Source organism: Manacus candei, unplaced genomic scaffold, assembly GCF_025592945.1.
Source record: "Manacus candei isolate 608988 ecotype Guabito, Panama unplaced genomic scaffold, ASM2559294v1 h1tg000005l, whole genome shotgun sequence".
NCBI lineage: Eukaryota > Metazoa > Chordata > Aves > Passeriformes > Pipridae > Manacus > Manacus candei.
The window spans coordinates 22,533,095-22,555,221 of record NW_026138053.1 but is presented as its reverse complement, the minus strand read 5'-3'; the positions used below and the strand labels follow the sequence as shown (position 1 = coordinate 22,555,221).

The 22,127-nt window shown below is 48.8% G+C and overlaps 1 protein-coding gene across 1 annotated transcript in view; it reads left to right on the top strand.

Moving 5' to 3' along the window:
• PRRX1 (paired related homeobox 1) overlaps positions 1 to 22,127 on the top strand; it is a 36,866-nt gene that overhangs the window by 13,123 nt on the left and 1,616 nt on the right. Inside the window, exons 2-3 of the mRNA XM_051807066.1 lie at positions 18,897 to 19,072; positions 19,648 to 19,829. Of these exons, the coding sequence (XP_051663026.1) occupies positions 18,897 to 19,072; positions 19,648 to 19,829 (358 nt within the window). The remainder of the gene's footprint in view (positions 1 to 18,896; positions 19,073 to 19,647; positions 19,830 to 22,127) is intronic.

Sequence of the window (22,127 nt, the reverse complement as noted above, 5' to 3'; positions counted from 1 at the left end):
TGTCCAAAGAGCCAGAGAAGGGCAGCTCCCCCGGGAATGTTCATAGCACCAAACCCCAGTGGCTGATGCTCTTCTCTACCACTGAGCCCGGGGGGATGGGACCCTTCCTCCACCCCACCAGGATGGTCATTTTCCAGCACCAATGCTCAGCATTCGTGGCAGTGTGATCGTGGATGTTGGCCACGGAGTATGGAGTTGCGGAGGCTTCCAGATTTGCTCCTAGAAGGGACATTGAGTAACAAAATGTGCTGAGAAATGGTTTGGCAAACAGTTTGGTTTGGAGGAATTATGCTTTCCTTCGGTATGTTTAATAATGGGGGTGTGGGGAAAAGATCAAAATAATCAAACTCCTTCTAAGACTTTGCTGGGCCGATCCACATTCAAAACTCAGTCCAGGTGTGAAAAATCAGAAGGTCTCTGAATTTGTCCCAGATTGACTCCAGGCATGATTCAAGCTTCTGAAAAAATCCTGGTACCTCCGTGAGTACGTTAAAGCTCCAGCAGGCAGAGCTGTGGCCGTGGCTCTGAGGTGTTTGGTGTCACTGTGCAGTGCTCAGGTACATCTTGTTCACAGCTGAGATGGGAACTGGGGGAGTCCTGTCTGTGCCGCAGAGAACATCCCTCGAGACCACCATCATCTTTGCCAAGGTCCTTCTGAAAACATGGCTATCCACTGTGGCTGTCAGGAGGTACCACAGGGTGGGAATAGGGTCGTTCTAAACTGGCCATGACGTGGCTGGATTTTGCTGCAGGGTGTGCACTGGCTGTTAACCCTGTTTTAGGGCAGCCTCTTCGTAAAGAGAAAAAATCCTTGCACACCCAGTGTGCAAGAGAGAGGCAGGTACCTCCTGGGGGAAATGGCCACCCTGACTCGAGCTGGTCCTGTCACTTGTTTGGAGAGAGTTGAGAGAATGCTCAGCCTGCTGGGGTCACAGGTGTTGTCTTTAGTGTAGAGCAGAAGCTGCTGGGGAGGAAGCACTGCTCTTTCCTTCAGCCATGTCGATGGTCACAACAGCCAAAGACGGGGACCTTCCTACCTAAAAAAGGTAGCCGGGCACTTCTCGAGTGAATTGCTTCTACATCAAGAAATGCAGGTTCTGTTCAAATCCATCAGGCAGGGAACTTCTGTTGGTTCCAGCTGGACAGGGGAAACCTCCTCCAAATTAAAGCAATTATGGAGAAAGCAGATGCTTTGGGTAAATACTTTCTGATTTTTATTTAAAAGTAGCGTCTATGTTGGGGGGGGGGGAAGAAGTGATTTTATAAGCCTCAAAAAGGAAAGAAATCGCTTAATTTGACATTCTCTTTTTTTTTTTTTTCTTCCGTGAATTTGTTTGGTAAAACTTTTAGCAGTCTCGGTAGAGGTCAGCTCCAAACAGGCATTAAAAATAGAGGGACAAAAGCCCTCAATTGCTGTCAGTGTCCGGTGCCCGGTCCTGTTCGGAGGGTGATACTGCGGGAAGATTTGGGGAGGTACCGAGGGGCTTTTCTGTTATTCTGGTGCCATCTACTGGTCCGAGCCCACAGGAAGGTCTGTGACAGCGGGAAACAGCAGCAAAACACGGGTGGACGGTGCGGTGTGGCCGGGGTCCCACAGAGCGTGGGCTCTGTGCCCTCTCTGCACAGGGCACACGGATGCAGCTGGTGCTGCGCTCCCCCTTGTCTCTGCTGCTGCTTCATCCGGGTTTAGTAGTTAAAGAGACCAAAATGTGGGGCTTGGTCTGCTCAGTCGCAGTTCTGGCCTCACTGGGGAAGGTGAGGGGGTGTGATGTGAAGGTGGCAGCTGTCGGCAATGATGCTCCTGATGCTGTGCCCCGCCAGGGATGTCCGTGGAGCAATCCAGGTTGAGCTCTGCTGGGGTGTTCCTTCCAGCAATGTCCTGCTTTGGGTTCTGGGGGGTTTTGTAAAAGCTTGGTCTCGCTCAGCTGCTTGGTCTTTTGCTGCTGGCATTAGTAATCCTCTCTTCTTTTACTGAGCCATCAAATTTTCAAGAAAATTTTAAAAGCTGAACTATCTTCACAGTTCCTGTTCAGATCCTCAAAATGTGGTTGAAATTGGCCAGCTACTCAAAGAGAGAGATCAGAGGCAAAGAGCATGTTGCATTGTAAGCGTTTTCTCTGGAAAGCCAGTTGAAAACAGCTGGGAAAGCTGGGCTGCCCTTCTGGAAGGCACCTGCAAGGGATTTGGTGCCCAGAGCAGCCCGTTTGAGGACACAGTCTCCTCTCCAGATGCACAGCTACTGCTGGAGGCTGATGTGAGCTCTGCCCCATGGTTCCTCCTCCTCTCTCTCCTGCCACACATTCCATGTTGGCTTTGCTCTCCCGGTGGCTGGGCCAGCCCCGTGTGGCACATCCCTGAGGAGAGGATGTCCTCTCTGTTGTGGCTGCTTCAAAGGGCCAGGGCCATCCTCGACTTGCTTCGCTCCAGTGTGGCAAGTCGTGCTTTGAGCAAGACACAGCCTGCCTTGAACTCAGCCAGCACAGGGAGCAGGGAGGAGGGAAAACCAGGAGAGGGGAAGAGATCTTTGATGGGGTTTTCCGACAACCTTTCCCACTTTTTTTTATTTTACAGTTTAAAGCAAACCCTCAGCAGGAGACCTGATGGCTCAGTAGCAGAATCTGTGCCATGCAAACATATTCTCTGCTCTAACAAACACAGGAGGTGTTACCCGTTTGCTTACTATCGGTAGTAACTTTTTCAAGAGCTTGGTTTTCAAGCCTTGACACTTCTCAGGATTATTTTCTCCAGTGGTTTGAGAGAAGTCAGAGCCCTTTCTGTGTGAAAAGGAGAAGCCATGGGGAGTTTTTGGACACAGGCTGTAGGTGAAGGCAGGATGTTCAGGTACTGGGGACTGCCAGATGGGAGAGGATGACCCAGAGCCGCCTGGGCAGTTGCAGGGATTTGGTGCTGTTTTGGGGCAGCCTGGCCTGTTTCAGCCAGTGCTGGTGGAAATACAGGATAGATGTGTGTTCAGGTGGATGTGGGCACCCTTCTCTCTGGACATGGCTCTGGGTGAGTGCAGCAGCAGGTCTCCCAAGGCAGGCAGTGAGGATGAAACTCTTGAGTTTGGCCATAGGCTGGCAGGTAATCAGGAGAGGATACAATGTGTGCTCAGGACTGAGAATTTTACTATTTTATAAGCTCTGTGCCCAGGTAACAGATTCAATTAAACTGCCAAAGCAACTGCAAAACAAACATCTGAGCAATAGAAGGGGTTTATGAGAGAAACCTACATGTTGTGTCACAGCCTGGGCTCAGCAAGCAAGAGGACTTGAAATCATCTATATGTAAATGATAATCCTTGGGAGCACTTTTGCTCCCCTGCTCATATGAGGCAGGACCAGATTCCTGTTTTCCACAATGAAATGTAATATTTGTTTTAGTAACTCGTCCATCCTTCATTGGGGATGAGTTCTCCAGCTTGAAAGGGGTTTTTCATCTCCATCTCCTGCAATCCTTCTAATGGTGGGAACTGATTTGGTCGAAATGTTACTTGGGCTTAATTTATGTGGAGACTTGCGTTTTTCTTCCTATTGCTTTTGATTCAGGAAAGTATCTTTATTCACCAGGGGCACTTAAACTATCTGCTGAGTAAAAGCAGTGTCTAAGCTGGGAGTGGTCCCTGCATCCGCTGTGAGTTCAGCCGGCGCTGGTTCAGGAATGAGCCCATGGCAGCAGATGACATGCGGTTTGATACACTCCTTCCCGTCAGATGTTGGGAAATAAAACACGATTCCGGTACAATCATTTGACAATGTTGGCTCGGTCTCCCTATGAGCCTCTGTGTAAGGAGAGTAAATTTAAAGGGCCGTATTTTCCCTGACAGACAGCTAGGAGAGGACTCCAGGGCCTGCCTTCCAGGCTCTGCCCTATCAAACATGCTGTCTGACTGCTGGAGCGGGAAATGGCTGAAATTTGCCCGTGCAGTTGCCTCAAGTTGGGCATTTCAGCCTGTAATTAGTTATCTGACTGCAAGTGGCTTGAGCATCAAAGCACTCTGCAGGTGAGTTTAGCTGTCACTATTCAGCTTTTAAGCCAATTACAGACCATTACCACCAGCTTTTGCCTAGCTCCCTAACAGAGGGCCCAGAGAATGTCACTTACTGCCTGAATGTGCCGTGCCAGTACAGCAGAACCAAAGTCCAGTTTCACTATTGCTGTGACTCATTGAAGGACTGTGGCTCTCCATTTCTTAATTTTTTCTTTTTTTTTTTTTTTTCTATTTTTATTTTGGAGTTCACATTCTGGGGTTGTGTTAAAACCTGGGATTAAAAAAGACACCACATATCTGGCAGCGTGTATAAGGCAGAAGGATGAGACCCGGCCAGCTTTGAGGTTTAAAAAGAAGCAGAGGGTGCACTGAGGGAAGGCCCAGCATGTCCAGAGCCTGTCTCAGTGCCATTTTCTTAAGGAGACAACTGTGTGATTCTCAGAGGATCCAACTTACAGTCCATGAACGTTTGGGTTGGTCCCATTCTGTCTGCTCTGGCTGTGCATGAGCAGTGCCGGGGTCACAGCCACAGCAAAGCTGTCCCACCTCCCCAGCCCGGTAAAGTCTTGCAGACACACCTAATTTCAAGCCAGGTGACAATTCCTGGGCTTGCAGGAGCAGGAGTTAAAGGCTGCAGACACCGTCCAGAGGCTCTGGGTTTTACAAGTGTGTGGCTCACATGGGCAGGCTGCCGGCCGCGGGCTGAACTGGCTGCAAAGGGTCTCCTTTTCCCCCTTTATTTTTTGTTTTTTGCCGCACAGGTTCTCTGAATAGTTAAATATCCATCTAGGGAAAGGTAAACAGAGGATCTCTGCCCAGTAAACCCCTGTTTGTGTAGGTCTGCTGCAGCTGTGTGCCCCTGACTCGGGCTGGGGAAGGAAACAGTAAAGTTTCCGAGCGGAGGGACGGGAGCATTTTACAGCTCACCGAGCGGGCTCTGGGTTTGCAGCAGGAACACATGGCTCAGGCTGACCTCTCTGGAGCCACCTCCGAGAGCCGAGGTGGAGATTGTTTCTGGACTGAGAATCCCTGTTGCTTTTTCCAGGTTAACTCAAGATAGTGCTGGCCCAGCTGAGGGACGGCCTTTCCCTTCCCCACGTGCATACGCTCTCTGCAGAGCACTCCTGTGTTCATCCTGAGCAAACATCAGGAGGGGTTTTTGACTCTGAGGTTTCCTTTCCTGGAGCACTCTGCAAAGCCAGAGGGGAAAAATGTTTGAAGGCCTGGGGAGTTTGGTGACAGAGTTCTATCTTCCTCTGGGGAGGTGGGAATAATCCTGCGGGACAGGGACAGTGAGGCTGTCTCTTTTCCTGGCATGCAGCTGAGCTGTGCAGGATCAGGATGTAATGGAGCTCCCAAACCTCCACATTGGAAGCAGAGCCAGGTAACTCACTCTCCATGCTTGACCTTAGTCTGTCCCAGCTGACTATCCAACCTGGGGGAATGGGATGCTTTCCTCATATTCCTCCTTAGCAGTAATGAGCTGTAGGGTTAACGAGCTCGGGGTATCTCGCTCAGGTGGAGCAATGTGCTGCTGTGTGGCCAGAAGGTTCTTTGCAGCCTGGTTAGAGCCAGCACAAGCCTGGCTCAGTGAAGCCTCTGCAGAAATCAGCTTGCTTTGTCCCAAACCCTGTGGCTGAACTTGGCAGGCACGTGAGCTGGAGAGCTGGGGAGAGGGATGTCACCAGTCCTACAGCAAGCAGCAGCCTCCTGAGAAGGGGCAGGAAGCACTGAATTCCCAATCCCCCCGCTGAACTGGCAGCTTGTGCTGAGCATTGTAGCTGAGCGCGTTTGCAGCGTTTTATGGGGCATAATCTGTTGTCATCGAAGCCGATGGCAAATTCCGTACTTTCTGCAGCTGACGCTAAATGGGTCTTTTGAAGGTTGTAATTTCTCGCTTAACCAGTGCCAGTTGCGAATACTTTGTGCTGAGGAATAACCCCTTGGTGCCAAATAAAATACAGGGGAAGTCTGTGGCATGTTTTTCGGCGTATTGTTAGTTACAGCCCTCCTGACAGAGCACATTCTATGCTGAAGATAAATGCTTGGGAGTCTCTTGCCAATTTATGTCCGAAAGGGCTTTTCTTGGATGTCCTCCTCTCAGTGGAAAATGCTTTTCTGTTTTTCCAGCAAACATTTAATGAGCTGTGCTTTAAAGAAAAAGAGGGCCTGTTTCAGGACCAGACTGTTCTGCTTTAGTTCTCTCCAAGCTGGTTTGGGGTTCAGAGCACTGGTCTCTGTTACACCACGTTGCATGGCAGTGGTCATTGCATAGCAATTTGCATGATCTAGGACCTGCATGGAGGATGTTTCAGTTCACCCAACACCACTCTGTAGCATCCCTCACTGTGGACTTGTGTTTGCAGCTGACCCATCCCAGAAAATCCAGGCTCTGTCCAGGCTGCAGGTACAGTTTTTGTCACGTTAGGACACTGGATTCCCATGCTGGGATCTCGGTCTTGCCGTCTGAATTCAGTTTTCGTGACTGCATGGGAGCCTGGAGAGCTGGTGTGAGTGAACTGGCATGTGGGGCTGGTTGGAGGATGTGTCCACAGGGATGCAGGCTGGGGGTGGCCCGTGGCCAGGAGCTTTGTGTCTGGTTGCTCACAGCTGCTCACCAGTCCCAGTTCAGCATGTCCAGCACCTGGCTGGGACCTGGGACTGGCAGGAGAGGGGGTTTAGCCTGAGCCATGCTCTCCATCCCTGGTACCTCTTTCTGGGAGATGTATGAAAAGCTGCATGAGGAGGAAGGAAGCCACCTCTGACAGGGAGTCACCTGCACACTTACCCCTGTGACCAGAGAGATTGGCAGAGATTTCCTAGGTGAATGTGAGGGCTCTCGAGGTTTCTGTGAGCGGCCAGAAGCAGTTGAGCTTTCTTTCCCAAGGAGGAGGTGATTTCAGAAGTCCCCTTGAGGAATGCTATTGGTGAAGCAGAGAGGAAGCCCATCCCATTCCTGCTTCTTTCTAAATCAACCCAGACATTCAGGGCCTGAGATGAGAGTTCAGTCAGTGAGGTTGAGAGTGATCTGGGGCCCTGTACTCTGTGCCCTGTTAGCCCAGGCAAGGCTAGGAAATGGGATCTGCAGTGCTCACAAACACACCAGCTACCATTTGTAACTGAAATGAAGTAGCTGCTATGTACCTTTATACCATACACTGAAAGTGTTTTAATTACTTGCTGTTAATTTATTTTCTGTGCTGTGAAAGCCAACAGCATGAGTGATGGGATTGTAATGCCAGTGCATCTCACTTGTGATTTATCCTGAAGTGATTTGCTTTTTGTCTGCCAGATGTGTTATGAACAAAGAGAGTGGCAGAGCACATCCTCCCAGAGTGGGATGTCTAAACAGATGGGTGAGGCAAAGCAAGGAAGGAAATGAAGGCACAGAGGAGCAGGCCGTCTTGCTCACAGTCTTTTAGCAAGCTGGAGCCAGGGAGTTTCCCAGGCTGCCAAATCCTACCCTGCCTGCCATCCCCAGCTTTGATTTTTTGCTGGCTTTGTTGCCATCTCCTCAAGTAATCAAGCTGGGAAAGTGGTGAGGGCTCCAGAGATGTGAGTCTGGCAGAGAACTGACGAAGTTGTGTCGTCAGTCCACCTTTACCCCAGGGCCAGGTGGAATTTGCACGTGCTGTTCAACCTACCTTAGCCCTGACACAAGTTCCTCTAGCTTGTCTTAAGGATCTCTGATGATGGGGAAATCTGTATAACACACATTAATCAGCCCTGCAATCTTGAATCTGTTGGAAGGTCATTTACTTATTTCAGGAGGGCTTTGATCTGGACTGTTTTAAATCTGCACATGCATACTGTATTGAATGTGGCCCTGAGGCTAGGCATGTTCTCTCTAAATGTTCTCAAACGTTGTATTTCTAGTGAAAAGCATCACCTAACTCCTATAGGTTTTCTTGAGTAGTCTTTTTATTTTTTGGAGAACATTTTTTTTCTACATTTACGTTGCAATTCATATTCACATACCAGTGTTTCTTGGCTTAAAATTTTTTTGTACTTTGTACTCAACTTACTTTATTTTTACTTTAATTGTTAGTAAAAACACAGATAGTGAAATAACCAGCCAGTGATTTTGCCAGAGGGTTGATTAAAAAGAAAAATAAAAAATCACAAGATGTTTTCCTAGGGGAAGAAAAAATAATCTGTTTAAAAATTTCTCATTAAACATAATTGGCATTTCTGGGCATGAGTGACACTAGGAAGTTTGAAAAAATACCCATGCTAACAGGCTGGGGGACAGGAATTTGCTGTATTTGACAGGGTGTATATGAGAAGGATGCAGCCCTGCAAACTCGGCAGCGCAGCCTTTGCCAATGTGTCTAGACAGCCCATCTCTACGGGGGAGAGGGAAGCTTATTTCTTGGACCTGCTCCATCTGTGGCTGCTCCAATGAGACCAGACCACTTATGGTCTCCTTTATCCATGGAGACTTTCCATCCAAGGTTGCTCAGCCCTCGTTGCCTGGTGGCTGATGATCGACGTGAACCAATTCAGGTGAGACATCGAACCTTTTGCTGGTTTTGAGGTACTCCTGTGTTAGGTGAGGATGTGGCTGGTGGGGCAGTGGATGTGATTCATTAGCTAGAACCTTTAAAAAAGGCTTAAATTCTATTAAATTGTGCTAGAACAGCAGCATTTGTTTGCTAACCCTGCACCAGACTGAAAGCAGTGTTTTGTGGCCGAGATATCCGACATTTCTGTACAGGTCCTTTAAATTGTTTGATCCTCCAGGTTAGAGTATCTGACATTTATTTCAGACAGATTAAGGGCAGGAATAAGCAGATATTCTGTAATATATTCATCACCTGGAGGCAAAAATTCTTACTCTGTGTTAGGGACCGTCGTTTCCCACGTATCCCTTGTTTGCCTCAATTCACAAGAGCTCTGACAATTGTTATTCTGCCTCCTCTGCTGGGAGTTGTGCTTTTCAAACTGCGGTGAACTCCGTGGAAATACAGACGTTTCCATTTTTCAGCCTTTTGATTTAAAATTTCTAGATGATTGTTCGACCCTGGCAAGGAACCATTCAAAATACATTCCAAAATATTCATCATTCCTGCAGGCTAAGGAACATAAGATGTAGCAGTTTATTAGCTAATGTGAAATGCATTCGCCGTCCAGAAGAGGCGAAAGGATGGAGGTGGGTCTGAGCCTGATTTCCCTTTGCATCCCACAGAGCTGGGGTGTGGAGCAAGCTGGTCTCTCCCATCTGCCTTCCTGTTTGGCTGAATGTCCCTGTGTCCAGCAAAAATCCCCCAAAGATCCACAGTAGCCTTGTCCCACCTCCATGTCCCCTGGCCTTAGAAGAGCAGGTTTTCTCTGTGGACCTGGGAAGGAGAAGGTTGTTTTCAAATGGCCCCGCACGCTCTGATCCTTTTCCTCCCTTAAGCGATGCAGGATGTCAAGGTCCTTTATCCCCCACCTGGTCAGATGCTCGGCCCTTGGAAAAGGCAGGTGGGCTCGATGCTGAGAGCTGGGCTCAAGTTCTGTTATTTCTGGATCGTGGATGCCGTCGTTCTTCCAGCTGTGATTAAGAGGGACCCAAAAAATGCATTAGCAGTCAAAAGCTGGATTTCTGAGCGAAGCTTTGCGGCGGCTCCAGTCCAGTTTGCTTGGTAGAGGCGATGGTGGTGGTGGTGGTCTGATCTCACTGAAACACATTTGTTCTTGGATGCTCATGAAAGGGGAGCTCAGCCTTTGCAGAGCTGGTTTCCATGTTCTCGCCATCGTTTGCGCTTCCCCTTCTCCTGGCCCGCGGCACCCTGTGGTCCCGGCACAGTCATTCCGTGCCATGCAGCTTTCAGTCCTGGATATTTCAACAGCAAACAGATGCAATATCCATTGAGAACAGTGGTCCTGCCTGCCGGTGATCCAGCTGGCGCTCGCGTCCCGCAGGTCGTCGTCAGTCTGTTTGTGTGGGTCCCACGTACCAAAAAAACACGTCCGAGTGAATTTCCAGATCCAGTCGGGAAGGCTTTTTAATACTGGCACTTCCCAGCAGCACAGTGGGCCTCCGTGGGGACCTGGGCAAGTGGAGATGTTCATGAAGCTGGTCAGCTTGAGTCAGTCTTTCCCGGGGCCGACGGGAGGTCGCTGGGGAACGTTTGCAGACTCTTGTGGTTGCCACAGTGCTTGGAAATGAGCCCACTGAAAGGCCCAAAATGCCGAGGGGTTCATCTGCAATGTATATATGGACTGAAAAAAAGTCCTTCCCAAAGCACCCCTTTTCTATCTTGGCATATCCCCCCCCCTTTTTTTTTTCTTGGTACTTGTCAACTTTTTGCAAAAATATCTAATTTTCCTTATCAGAAAGTTTGTCTAGGTGAAGTTCCTGAGGATTTTTTGCCACTTTTTCTAAGTACACAAGGAAATATAATAAAAGTGGTGTTGCCCAGAGTTCAGGTGGATGTGCAGTGGCAGGGGCATGCCAGGTCCCCACTTTGTGGCTTCTGGCTGGTGCATCCTTCTACCTCAGTGCTAACAAGGAGGTTTAACCTGCTGAATCTGTGACATCAGAAGAGGATGGAGGTGGTTCCTGTCTGTATTGGTCTCAGGGAGCATTCTGGGGGCTGGATAAGACTGAAATATGCCATCCCAAAGGGCTGGAGCAACCCGAGTTGCTCCCTAGCAACATCATCTTTGCTGTCTCCTAAGAACTCCTAAGGAATCCAGATCCACCCCACACTTGGTCCCTGCAGTGGGGGAGTCTCCCTAACGTTTTCTGTGCTTTGTTGTTAAAGTCTTGTCCCAGCAGCTTGTCATTAAAGGGCACATTGATCCTCAGGTCCTGGGGCATAGGTGACACCTGTTTGTGGTTTGTGTCCAGCTGTAGGTCTGGAAGTCACCTCTATGTGTAAAGAAAAGGGGACATCAGGAGAATCCAACAGGGAAGCAGGTGGAAATAATATGTATGCCTTTTGCATAATGTGTATCCTCTGGAGCTTACTGCAGGGGGATATGATTGTGGAAAATAGATGAGTAACCTCTCTGTGCCTGATTGCAGTGATGGTTTGTTGCCATTGTCTTTGGGGCAGCTGGTGGTGTGTATCCAGGTGGACGTGGATACTGGCCTTCCTGGTGCATCAGTCTGCTCCTGCATGGGAAGTTTTAATTCCAGGGTCAAGCTTAAGAGCAGTGGTGACTCTGCAGAAGAACACTGAGCTGATGTGCTGGTTTGGATATATACATTAAATTTAAAGGGGGCAGCGTTGCACAGCTCAGCTTTTCTAAGCGTTGTAGAAGGGAAGGGAAAGGGTACTGGAAAGGAGAGGAAAAAGATGTTTTCTGGAATGAACTAGGGCAGGGAGAGGGCCAAGAGCACTGAGAGGCGGCTTTGGAAATGAGAAGATACCAGTGGAGCAGGGCGGAGGTTAGGAAGTTTGATCTGGGCTGCATGAATGCCATTCCTGAGATGAAACATCAGGACACATGGCACAGGAAGGGGAGCTGATGGGAAGAGGACGTGGGGGTTGGAAGTCTTGCCCCTGACCTTGCAAAGCCATGAGTTCACACGTGTTCAGCCCTGCCAAACGGATCCAGGGTTTTAACCAGGAGTGAGGAAGGGGCTGTGAAGGCTGAGGGGCTCCAGCTCTCCGGGAAGGTGTGGTGGTCATACTGGCACCATCGCAGCGAGTGGTTTGGGGTGTGATACCTCGGGGTGTGGTGCTGGGGTTTGGTGGGGTTTGGCTGTGTGATTGCATTTCTGCTCCTCTGTCACGGGTCCAGTGCTTTTGCGGTGTCGGGCTGATGTAACGAGGGGCTCGGGGGGAACAGAGCCCCCTTGGATCCTGTCCCCTCCCGAGCCTGGTAAATCCACGCCGCTGGATCGCCGCCACGGTCTGGTGGTTTGCTCTCTTTGTCAGTTACAAAGTGCAGTCTCACAGAACACGATTTGCCGCTGGCGGAGTTTTAAAATATGTGTTTGCTTTTGATTATGTATCTTTTTTTTTTTTTTTTTTAAATTAATTTTCCGAGGATCAATGTGGTAATGCATATAAAAATTACAATATGTAAAACAAAGTATAAAAGCATACGAGGAATTCCAAACACATAACATACTGTGCCTTTGAGCTTATGAGATCCATACAGTGCTTATTGTATTATGGGAACACTCTGACCCCAAGACCCGGCGGAAAGGCTTGTTAGAAGAGCAGGACTAAGCCGTGTGCCTTATGAGCTGTAGGATGCCCAGAAGGAAAACCCTAGTGAATATAAAAGTAGAGCTGTTACAGCAGAACTCAGACCGGTCTGTGGGATCTAGGGGGACTTTCAGTGGCTTGGTACCAATTTCTGGAGAAGGATGTATACTTGTGCCCCCACAAATGTTGTTCTTCCAGTAATTAACACTTAACATCATGTCTTTCCAGGGAGACTCTCTGGATTTCCAGTGGATCATGATTACTTTTTTTTTATTCCCCTGGGCATAATTTCTTCTGTCAGCTCCAGCCAAGTGGTAACGTTGACGTGGTTAGGGAGGATGCACATCTCAGCTGCTGTAACTAACTGCCCATGTGCTCTACAGGTTGCCACCAGATGAGGGGCAGAGCACCAGCGCTGAAACCACCCTGAAAAGGAGTTTGGGTTTACATTTGCCTTAGGATAGGGCTCTTGGCTGCTCACGCTGCCCTGTCTGTGTGTCAGGAGCAGGGCAGATGAGGGTTGCAGTGGGACCTGATCTCTGCAGACCCACAAAAGCGCAGAGCAGAGCACAGGGAAAGGTCCCTGCAGTGTGCAGTAAGTCCAGGTGAAGGCTGTTTGCCTGCTGGAGACTCTCCACCAGGAAGGTGACAACCTCAGAACCTCATTCCTGGTGGGTGAGAGTCACCGGCTGGAGCTGTGCCTCGAATCCCACATGACAATCTCCCTTTTGGTCACGGTGCAGGCGGGAGGTCCCTCTGCTCGAGCGCTTGTCCTGCTGGAGGACAGCGAGGGTAACACCGTTGGCACTGGGGAAGCCGTGGTTGTGCAGGACCTCAGTGAGCTCCCCTGGTCTGGCAGGCAGAGCCAAGTGCAACAGGAGACCGTAGGCATGTTATCCATGCTATCCATGCAAAAGCTATTCACAGCTCTGTAATGATATGTAATTGTTTGTATGCGGTCAGCCAAAAATTACCCTGATAGGTTCCACATTGCAGACACTTCGGAGAGGAGCTGCCAGAGTCCCACGGGTAATGCTGAAAATACACACACTTTTCCATTTAATATTCAGACTCAGGTTTTGTATGAAAAATTCAGTATCCCCTTGCTGAAGCTTCATGCTCTTGCACAAAACAACTTATTATTTGTGTGACAAATTGAACCTAATTACGAGGTAATCACAAGCAAAGTCTTTTAAAAGAAATAAGGCGTCTGTTTCTTTATTATCGTATCTTTCTCTGTGTTCCTGGTGATCTTAACAGGACTGGAACTTTGGATACTTGAATTTTCTGTATAATTGAAATTATTTGAGCACTGAGATGGTGCAGAAAAAAACCAAACAGCAAAGGTTAGGAAAAAAGCTCAGCCGGTGTTGCGTAATGAGAGGCAAATGATAGTTCAGAAATCTCTCTAGTCTGACCTGTAATCACAAATATAACCCTGCTGTTATCAGGGCTTGGTATTGCTGGTCACCAGGGCCAGCTTCAGAATGTGATTTAATAGGCATCTCCTACCTTAACACATTTAGTTTTCTTTTAAGTGTCATCTCTGTTTCGTATTTCCTGCATTTGTGATGGCTGCTGCAGGTACTGAGCAACTTGTCCATGTAGCTTTTGTGTACCCTGCGGTTAACCCTGATTTTCATTTGAAAATACTTTTCATGCATGGAAATACGTATGAACTGGAGTTTGTTCTCTCCTGGGAGGCTTAAGAAAGATACTTCAGGCATGAAATATTATCCCTGTATTTCCCTGTGTCCTTCTTCTGTCCCTGCTCACATCTGGCAAAGACAACGGACCTGTCTCAGATTGGCTGGAGCAGGGCTTTGGCATCAGGTGGATTTTGTATGTCCCCATCCCTGCTTCCCACTCCCCTGCCTAGTGCCTTGGTTTAGCTTTGATTAAACCTTTTGTGTCTGGGGTTTTTTTTCTGATTTTTTTACGATGCAGGTTGACAAAGCTGCCCTGCACCCAAAGAGTTGCAGTGTTTTGGAGCATTGCAGTGAATCGAAAGCAAAGCAGAGTCTGCAAAGGGCTGTAACTGTTTGGAGGTCTGATGTTGGGGAGAGAAGTCTGCCCGGAGCCTGGGGTGACCCGTGGAAATACTTCCACTCAAACTTCATAAAACTTAACTTTAAACCCAATAAAAACCTCCGTTCCTTTCCTTTCTGTTATCCCATTTCCTTTCTTTCTCTACCGCTCTGAATAAAACTTCCTTGTTTTTTGGCTTGCAGTATTTTTTTTATTTTAAAAGAGGTTTTACTTGCTACCTTTATAGATTATTATTCTTTTTTGCTGTGAAATAATTTCTCTTGTTTTTTCTTAGATCTGTGCTCAAACTTTAGTGGTAACCTCTCATTTTGAAGGCTGTGATTAAAGTGTGATTCCTTATTTTCTTCCTGGAATCCTTTCTCAGTTTGCAGTTTATATAACTGGTGTGACAAATCTTTCCTGCCTTACCGTATATGACACTGTGGTTAAATGTCTCCGTCCCTCACTTAATTAAATCCAATTGTTTACTTTCAGTTGGGATCCAATTAATGTACTGCAGTAGCTGGTTCTGGGCTTAATGGAACCGGTCAAAACTTTTCAAAACTGCCCACACAATGTAAATCCCATCTGGAAATTAGTTTTTGTTCTGACCTGGAACGAAAGCAAGTATGCACAAGCATTCCTGCAAACTGGAAATCCAAAATATGTTGCGGTTGCAAGTATTGGTGCAAAAAACACCAGTCCTGTAACTTGTACATAGGCATTTAGTTCTCAACTCTGTTTTGTTTATAGTGTGTTGTATTTTCAGTGTGGCATCCCAAGAGGAGCTGTCTGATGGTGCCCCAGTGATAGTCATAGGCACTGGGACAGTAAGGAGCATAGATTGGAGTGTAGGCAAGTGGATCTGCCTCGCTGCAGGAGGAGAAAAGAATAGGATATTTCCTAATATATCTTTTAGGAGAACTTAAAAATGCTTCAGTGCACTTGTGTAGGACACCAGGATTTGCTTGTTATGGATGAATGTAGAGGTAGTGCAGGAAAACACAAATGCAGAAACAGGAAACAAAGTCCCCCAGCCCAGAATGAAAGGTTGGAATTTTGAAATGAAATTCCCGGATTTTCCAGCATTGGGTTCCTGAGAGGAGAGCGTGCATTTCGATCTCTCTGGGGGACACATTTGCGAGCAGCTTTTGAGAACACTGTTTGTAATAAAATTTTTGTGATTAAAAGAATGTTGATGAAAGACTTCTGACCTATCTAAAAACCTTTAGAGCTGTTTTCCTCTCCGTTTCTGCTGACTCCAGTCACTAGCGCTGTCAACAGTGTTTAGGAATACCATTATTCAGTGTTCAGTGTTGTTTCCTGATAAAGAAATAATGTCAGGGAAAAAAAAAATCCCCTGCTGACATGTTGAAGGCAGGCGGTGTGTGCTGTGAGCAAGGTGACATTTGCAGGCATCTGGGGTTTAGGTGTCTGCAGTCCCTCGTTAGCAGTTTGTAATCAGCATATGGCATGTCTGCATGGCAAGATGCAAGGAGTGATCAGCCCAGCCATGCTTTGGGCTAATACTGTTATGTTTTTTCCCCTGCTACCCAAGTCACTGCTGTAGACATTTGGATCTAGCTGTGTTGTGCTGTTGCAGAGGAGGTGCTGTGGAAGGAGAACCCAAGAATGCCAACCCCCCTGTCACAGGTTGTGCTTCACTCTCAGTCCCCTCCATCCATCTATGTCCTGGAAAAAGGGGGTGACTCACATCCCTGCTCCATGCCAGCCGCTGCTGGAGGTGTGTTAGTGACCCGACCGTGAGTCACTGCAGCACGGACACTGCCTTTCCTTGGACAACTTTCCACTCCTTGGCCCTGCTATTTTTGGGCCCGGCAGTTACGAGGTGAGCTGTGAATCACCGGCGTCTCGCTTTACACCGGGAGGAAACCAGGCAAATTGTGTTAACGTGCTTGGCAGGAGGAATTCTTGTTCTCCAGTGTTTTACAGACTTTGGCCCTTCTTCTTGCTCCCCAGAGTGATGTGCTCACCCTTCCTCATGTGTAGCTGTCACGCAGGATTGAGCAACGGCCAGACGGCCTCGGGCTCGGGTTCCCTCCAGCCGGGTGTAGTTTTCTGGGCAGAAACTGATGCTTCAGAGGCCTGGAGGGGATTCCCAAGGGGTCCCAAAGGATTTGTTGATTTGTTCATCCGGTTCTCATAGGCAGGGTTTAGATTAGAAAACAGTATTAAATGGATAACTCTGGAGGAGGCCAGACACCCATGTTGACATTGGCCTCTACGGCAGCTGGTCTTGCGATGTTTGTGCCATTCTGAGGGACGCTGGTGCCCTGAGGCTTGTTCTTCACTGTCTGGTGTGCTGGGAGGTGCACAGCAGCACAACTATGTCAGAGCTCTCCAGCAGAACTGGGGGAAATAGCTGACCCTTTTTGTGAAGGGTTTGATGGTGAGTCAAGAGAGGGACATGTGGGACTTTATTCCTTCTTGATAAAGGACGGACTTAGTGACAGCATTACCCCCTGAGCAGGTAGCAGTGTGTGCAAGGTGTTCTGCACAAGTAGTGGTTAAATTCCATCCCTCTGCTTCTCCGCTTTGCTTCCCACCACCTAAGCAGGATAGATTCACCTGTAGCCTTGTTTTAATTCCCTGGCATTCCTACACACGTTTGTCTTACACATTCCTGCCTCTGCCAGTCCCTTCCCAGTTCAGCTTTAGGATTCAACGTGCCTGTTAAAAACTGGTCTCCAAATGCTTCCTCTCAGATACAAGAGAACCAAGGGCGTGTTTTTGCACCCAGGAATCCCTGGGCTGGAAAGGAGTCTGCTGGGGATTGTCAGGCTGTTGGAGGAGGACTGGGAATGGAGGCACTGTAAACCTGCAGGAATTGGAAAAACCTACTTTAATTTAAGAGGAATGTCCTTTTGTTCCCAAATGGATGGACCTTGCTCCAGAGGCATTCAGGTGCAGTAACTGGTACCAGATGGGCTGTGAAAAGCAACACAAACAGGTGGTGAGGACAACAACCATAGACTTCAATTTCCTTGTCAGCTTCTCCCTGTACCTTACATACCCCCTGGAGAACAGGAGGATGAGGGGACCTGTCATATCTGTATATGGCAAAAGGAATGACTGTCGAGAGGATGTTCTGCCACTGTATATAGCAGGTCAAGCCCTTTGACTCTCAGTGGTGAGGCTGACTGTCATCTGGGCCAAGGTGCGTAGTAATGAACTTAAAATATAATTAACTCACATGTGCATTTTTATAGATACAGTGCTCAGTGTATTTTAATGTATGCTGACAGGAATGTTGCCTCAGATCCCCCCAGGTGTAGCTGCTGCTCTGCCACGCAGGAGAGTGGGACCACACTCACATTGTCCCGCTGTGCTTGGGGGAATTGAAGGCTGAGGCTGCAGGAGCATGGGAAGCCTTGATGTTTCTGGAGGGATTCCACACATACTGGAGCACTTGAAGAGGGATGAGTACAAGGCAATGACATGCCAGTCCTGCAGCCTGCATGGAACTGTTTTATGGCTGCAGCAGTGGCCTCCTGCCTTCCCAGGCTGGTGCCTTGCTCTCCACTTCCTTCAGTGTGGCATCCCACAGTAACTGAAGTGTTTGCTGGGCTGTGACTGTTGTGATGAGTGAGCATACTCTGGTACAGGACATGTTGCTCTGCAGCAGCCCTGGAAAAAGGAGAGATGGTGCAGAGCAGATATTTGCTAAGAAAAACCATTTCATAGCTATGTCAGCTCTGTTGTTGCTCCAGTGACCGTCGGCACAGACAGCAGTGATAAGTGGGACTCCAGATGCATTGATTTATTGCTGAGTAAATGCAAACCAGGTACAGAACAATACACGCTCTTATGGGACACACAGATTGTTGCTCAACACCTTGCTGGGCTGGGCAAGGCACAGAGGATGCTGGAGAGGGCACAACTGTTCCAAACTCAGCAGTATGCAGTGTGCTTATGCTCAGTCTCTCTCTTACTGGGTTTTTGCTTCCCAATTGCAATGCTATCCCTGCCTATCTGACTGTATTTCTATGTCCTTGGCTTGCCAGCATACAAGTGAAACTGGCTTTTGTCCTTGTCTCACGTTCAGGCCCGTATCAGTCACGCTTCATTTCCACTGTCTGACACCTCTTTGTTCACAGCTCCCCCGTTTCTGCCCGAAATGACGCCTCCCGGTCTGGATGTGCAGAGGATAAGAGAATTTAAACCAAACAGAGCTGCAGAGGACAGCATTACCTTGGCTATAGTCAAACCTAGAGTAAAACCATTTCCTTGTGCTTTCCTTTTGCAGAGACAGGCTCACTTTCTGACAGTCAGTAAGAGCTGATGCAGGACTTGTGCTACCCCAGAGATCTGTATTATATCCCAGTCAGGGCAATCCTTGGAAATTGGAAGCCAAGAGAACAGGGCTTCATGATTCTTTACAGTCAGAAAAGGTTTCCAGGACTGTCAGGAATAGAGAGATGCATTTTGGACCTCTTTTGTTTCTTTAATTTGAAGATAAGGAAGCTGAGGAATGGGGTAACTTTAGAGAGCTGGTACAAATCTTAATACAGTTGAGTTGGAAAATAAATGCCTGGGGTCAGTGGACTTTCCACCTCCTATTTAAATGGAGGCTAACACAATGTGGTTAATGTGTGGTGTTGAAATTGTGCAAGCCCCTTTCCATCTTGAAACCATTGAGATTATCCACCCCATGGCTGTGGGCTCTTGCCTTTTTAGCATTTCACGTCTCCAATCATCTCTCCTAGATGATCAGCTGAACTCAGAAGAGAAGAAGAAGAGAAAGCAGAGAAGGAACAGGACTACCTTCAACAGCAGCCAGCTGCAGGCATTAGAGAGAGTCTTTGAGAGGACACACTACCCCGATGCCTTTGTACGGGAAGACCTTGCACGCAGAGTCAACCTCACTGAAGCCAGAGTTCAGGTAATCGCCTTGTATCCAGTCACACCTCACCTGGGGGATCATCATCATTATTCCAGTAAGGCAGAAAAAATCCTTGAGGCCGGTGGGGCACACAAGGGTCACCAAGCTTCTGGGTCCTGCTGTATTGCAGCCCCAGGTGTGACATGCCTTGAGGAGGACTGGGAAGCCTGCTGTGCTGCCACAAGTGCCACCTGCCCAGTCACACGTGTTCATGTGGCTCTCTCAAGGCCAAGATGGTGAATGCTCAGGCTGCTCCCGTTATCTTGAGCTGTTCAGCCCTTAGCTTGCAAGCCTGTACCTTTGGAAGGTCAGAGCAGAACATAGTGTGTTGTACGGCACTCCCAGGCCTTGCTGCCGTCAGCACAAGGCAGACCTGGTCCCACAGGGACCTCACTGAGCCAGTCCCTCGTGTGAGGGCTTTATGAGGATTGTGTTGTCACTGGAGTTCCCAGGGACAGGCACGCCAAAGCAGCCAGCTTTTACAGAGTCCCGAGGGCACAGGTGGTGTGGGGAAGGAGCGTGTCACAGCAGAGCTGGTTGTGATGGCTGGTGGGTCTGTGTGCTTCCCGCCCCAGGTGTGGTTCCAGAACCGGAGAGCCAAGTTCCGCCGGAACGAGAGGGCGATGCTGGCCAGCAAGAATGCCTCTCTGCTCAAATCCTACTCAGGGGACGTGACCGCCGTGGAGCAGCCCATAGTACCTCGCCCAGCTCCGAGACCCACTGATTATCTCTCCTGGGGCACCGCCTCGCCTTACAGGTGAGTGAACAACCCCGCTGGGCTGGCCGGTTTTTGGCATAGTATAGAGCAGCCTGAGAGTGGCCCCCAGACAGCTCTCATGGGCTGTTTATATTCACGTGGAAGAACTGGAGGGTACAGCAGTTTGACCACCCCACTGGTTTTCCTTACCTGTTCCCGTCCCACCCCATCTCACTGCCAGGTTTGCAAGGTGGGCTCAGCTCAGCATCATCGTGGCTTTCTGGCAGCTTCTTTTCTGGTGGTCCCTTTCTCTGCAGCTCAGGAAGTTTCAAAAGAGGATCAGGTAGAGATACATAGAAACAGAAGGGGTTGCACTTGCTTCCCACGTGCATCCAGTTTAAAGCAATGAAGAAACCTTTCCATGGGGCACAGATCCGGGGGAGGTGAGGGCAGAGCACTTGGGGAGGCTCAGCCACACACAGTGGCCAGAAGAGGGAGTTCTGTGGCTGTCCCATGGCAGTCACTGGTTGGGATGCAAGGAAGGGCTGGAAACTCTTTGCATGTTGCTCCCATTCCTTCCCTCAGTGTGAGCAGTTTCTTTCTAGTTGCCTGAGCACAAGTGTGTGTGTGTGTGAACGTTGTGCTGTGCTGTGGTTTGCCCGCAGCAAGGACCAGGTGACAGACTGGTGTTCAGTGCCCATCTCCTGTGGTCAGTGCTGCTTAAGGGGTGACAGGACAGAAGCGTAGATGTGGCAACCCCAGTCTCGAAGGATCTGGGATGTCCATGCACATCACAGGCCCCCCTGTCCTCCTTCGTGCCACTCACAGCCCAGCAGGAACTGGGTGTGGACATAAGATCCACAGGATGTGTTGGTTTGTGGGGAGCCAGCTGGCTCACAGGCAGTTAAAAATGAGGTCGGTGGGTGTTTTTTAGCACAGTGCCTTCATTGTCGGTAAGGACCTTGAAGCATTTGGCTGGGTTTCTTCCTGTTCCTCTGGCCTGGTCACAGCCACCCTCCTGCTGGCTTCCAGGAGCCATGCCATGCACTGGACCTCTCTTGCTCGGTCATCTTGACCCCCTTTTTGCTCCCAAACATTGTTTGCACAGTAAGGCCTGTGAACACGTAGCCTTCCTGATAGTTTGTTTGCTTCAGTGCCACGGGGTCCTCCCCATCCATCCTGTAGCTCCAGAAGGACAAGTCAGACACTGAAAAGGATGCATTTGGCAGCATAGTTTGGTCTTAGAGATAGCCCTTATCCTTTGGATTTTATCCAAGGACTGCTGTCTGGCAAACCCCTCCTTTTGTGGTTAAGGCTTTCTGTGAAGTACTACGTAGTGTAGCACCCTAGGGAGGCATCTAGATGGTGAGATCAGGGAAGAGAAGCAAATTCCTTCCCCACCCTGCTGAGACTGTGCTGGTCACAGTGCCACATCCCTGCTGAATACTCATGACTTATTTCTACCTCTCACATTTTTAAAAGTCGATCAACCCTCCCAAGATGTTTACACAGAGGGCTTCATAAGGGCTTCTAGGAGAAGACCCTAAAAAGTTGGCTTCCAGGGGTACACTGAGAAGGGCTGTCTGGGGCCACTCTGGGCAATGAGAAGCCCAAGGTGCCTGAGATGTGAGAACAAGGAGAGCAAGTCTTAGGGTTGAGTTTTTTCCCCCCTGAGGTCCAGCCCAGGCTATGCCTCTCCACAGTGCAGACACATCCTCACTGTTCTGATATCTTCCCCTTGTCTTAAGCCAGTATGTTTCAGCAGAGATATGTGCAGCTTACAGTTGTCACCACCGGTTGACATGTCCAACTAGGATGGACTGTCACCCTCCCACTGCCCAGCATTGGCAGAGGAGCAGAGCAGCTGATTTCTGCAGTGTGAAGGGGTCAGGACTCTCAGGCACTCCATGCTCCTCAAGCTTTCTGTTCCTACTCATCATCTCTTAGCAATAGCGTTCATCTTAAAGGGCACCCGGGCCGAGTTGTCACAGCCTCATTAAAGCTTTGAACTGAGTAAGGTTATTAAACTTCTGGACACTTGGTGAAATAATATTGAAACACTCCAGCCATGTGGAGTGTTTGCATGACCCTCTGCCCCCTCCCCATCTCCCTGGACCAGCCCCTGATTTACGGCTACTCCAGGAGGGAGCTGAGAGCAGGGCCCGGAGCTGCGCCGCCGGTGCGGGTTTTGCCCTTAGATCTGGGGAAAGTTTTCAATCAGCGTGTTTATTCTCCAAATATACTCAGCCACAGGTCAACCCAAGCTATTTGCAGATCTGTGTCACATAGACAGCCAAGTAGATACTATTATTTTTTTGAAGTTGAAATGTTTTGCTTAGGCATTTTTTAGCATAGGTT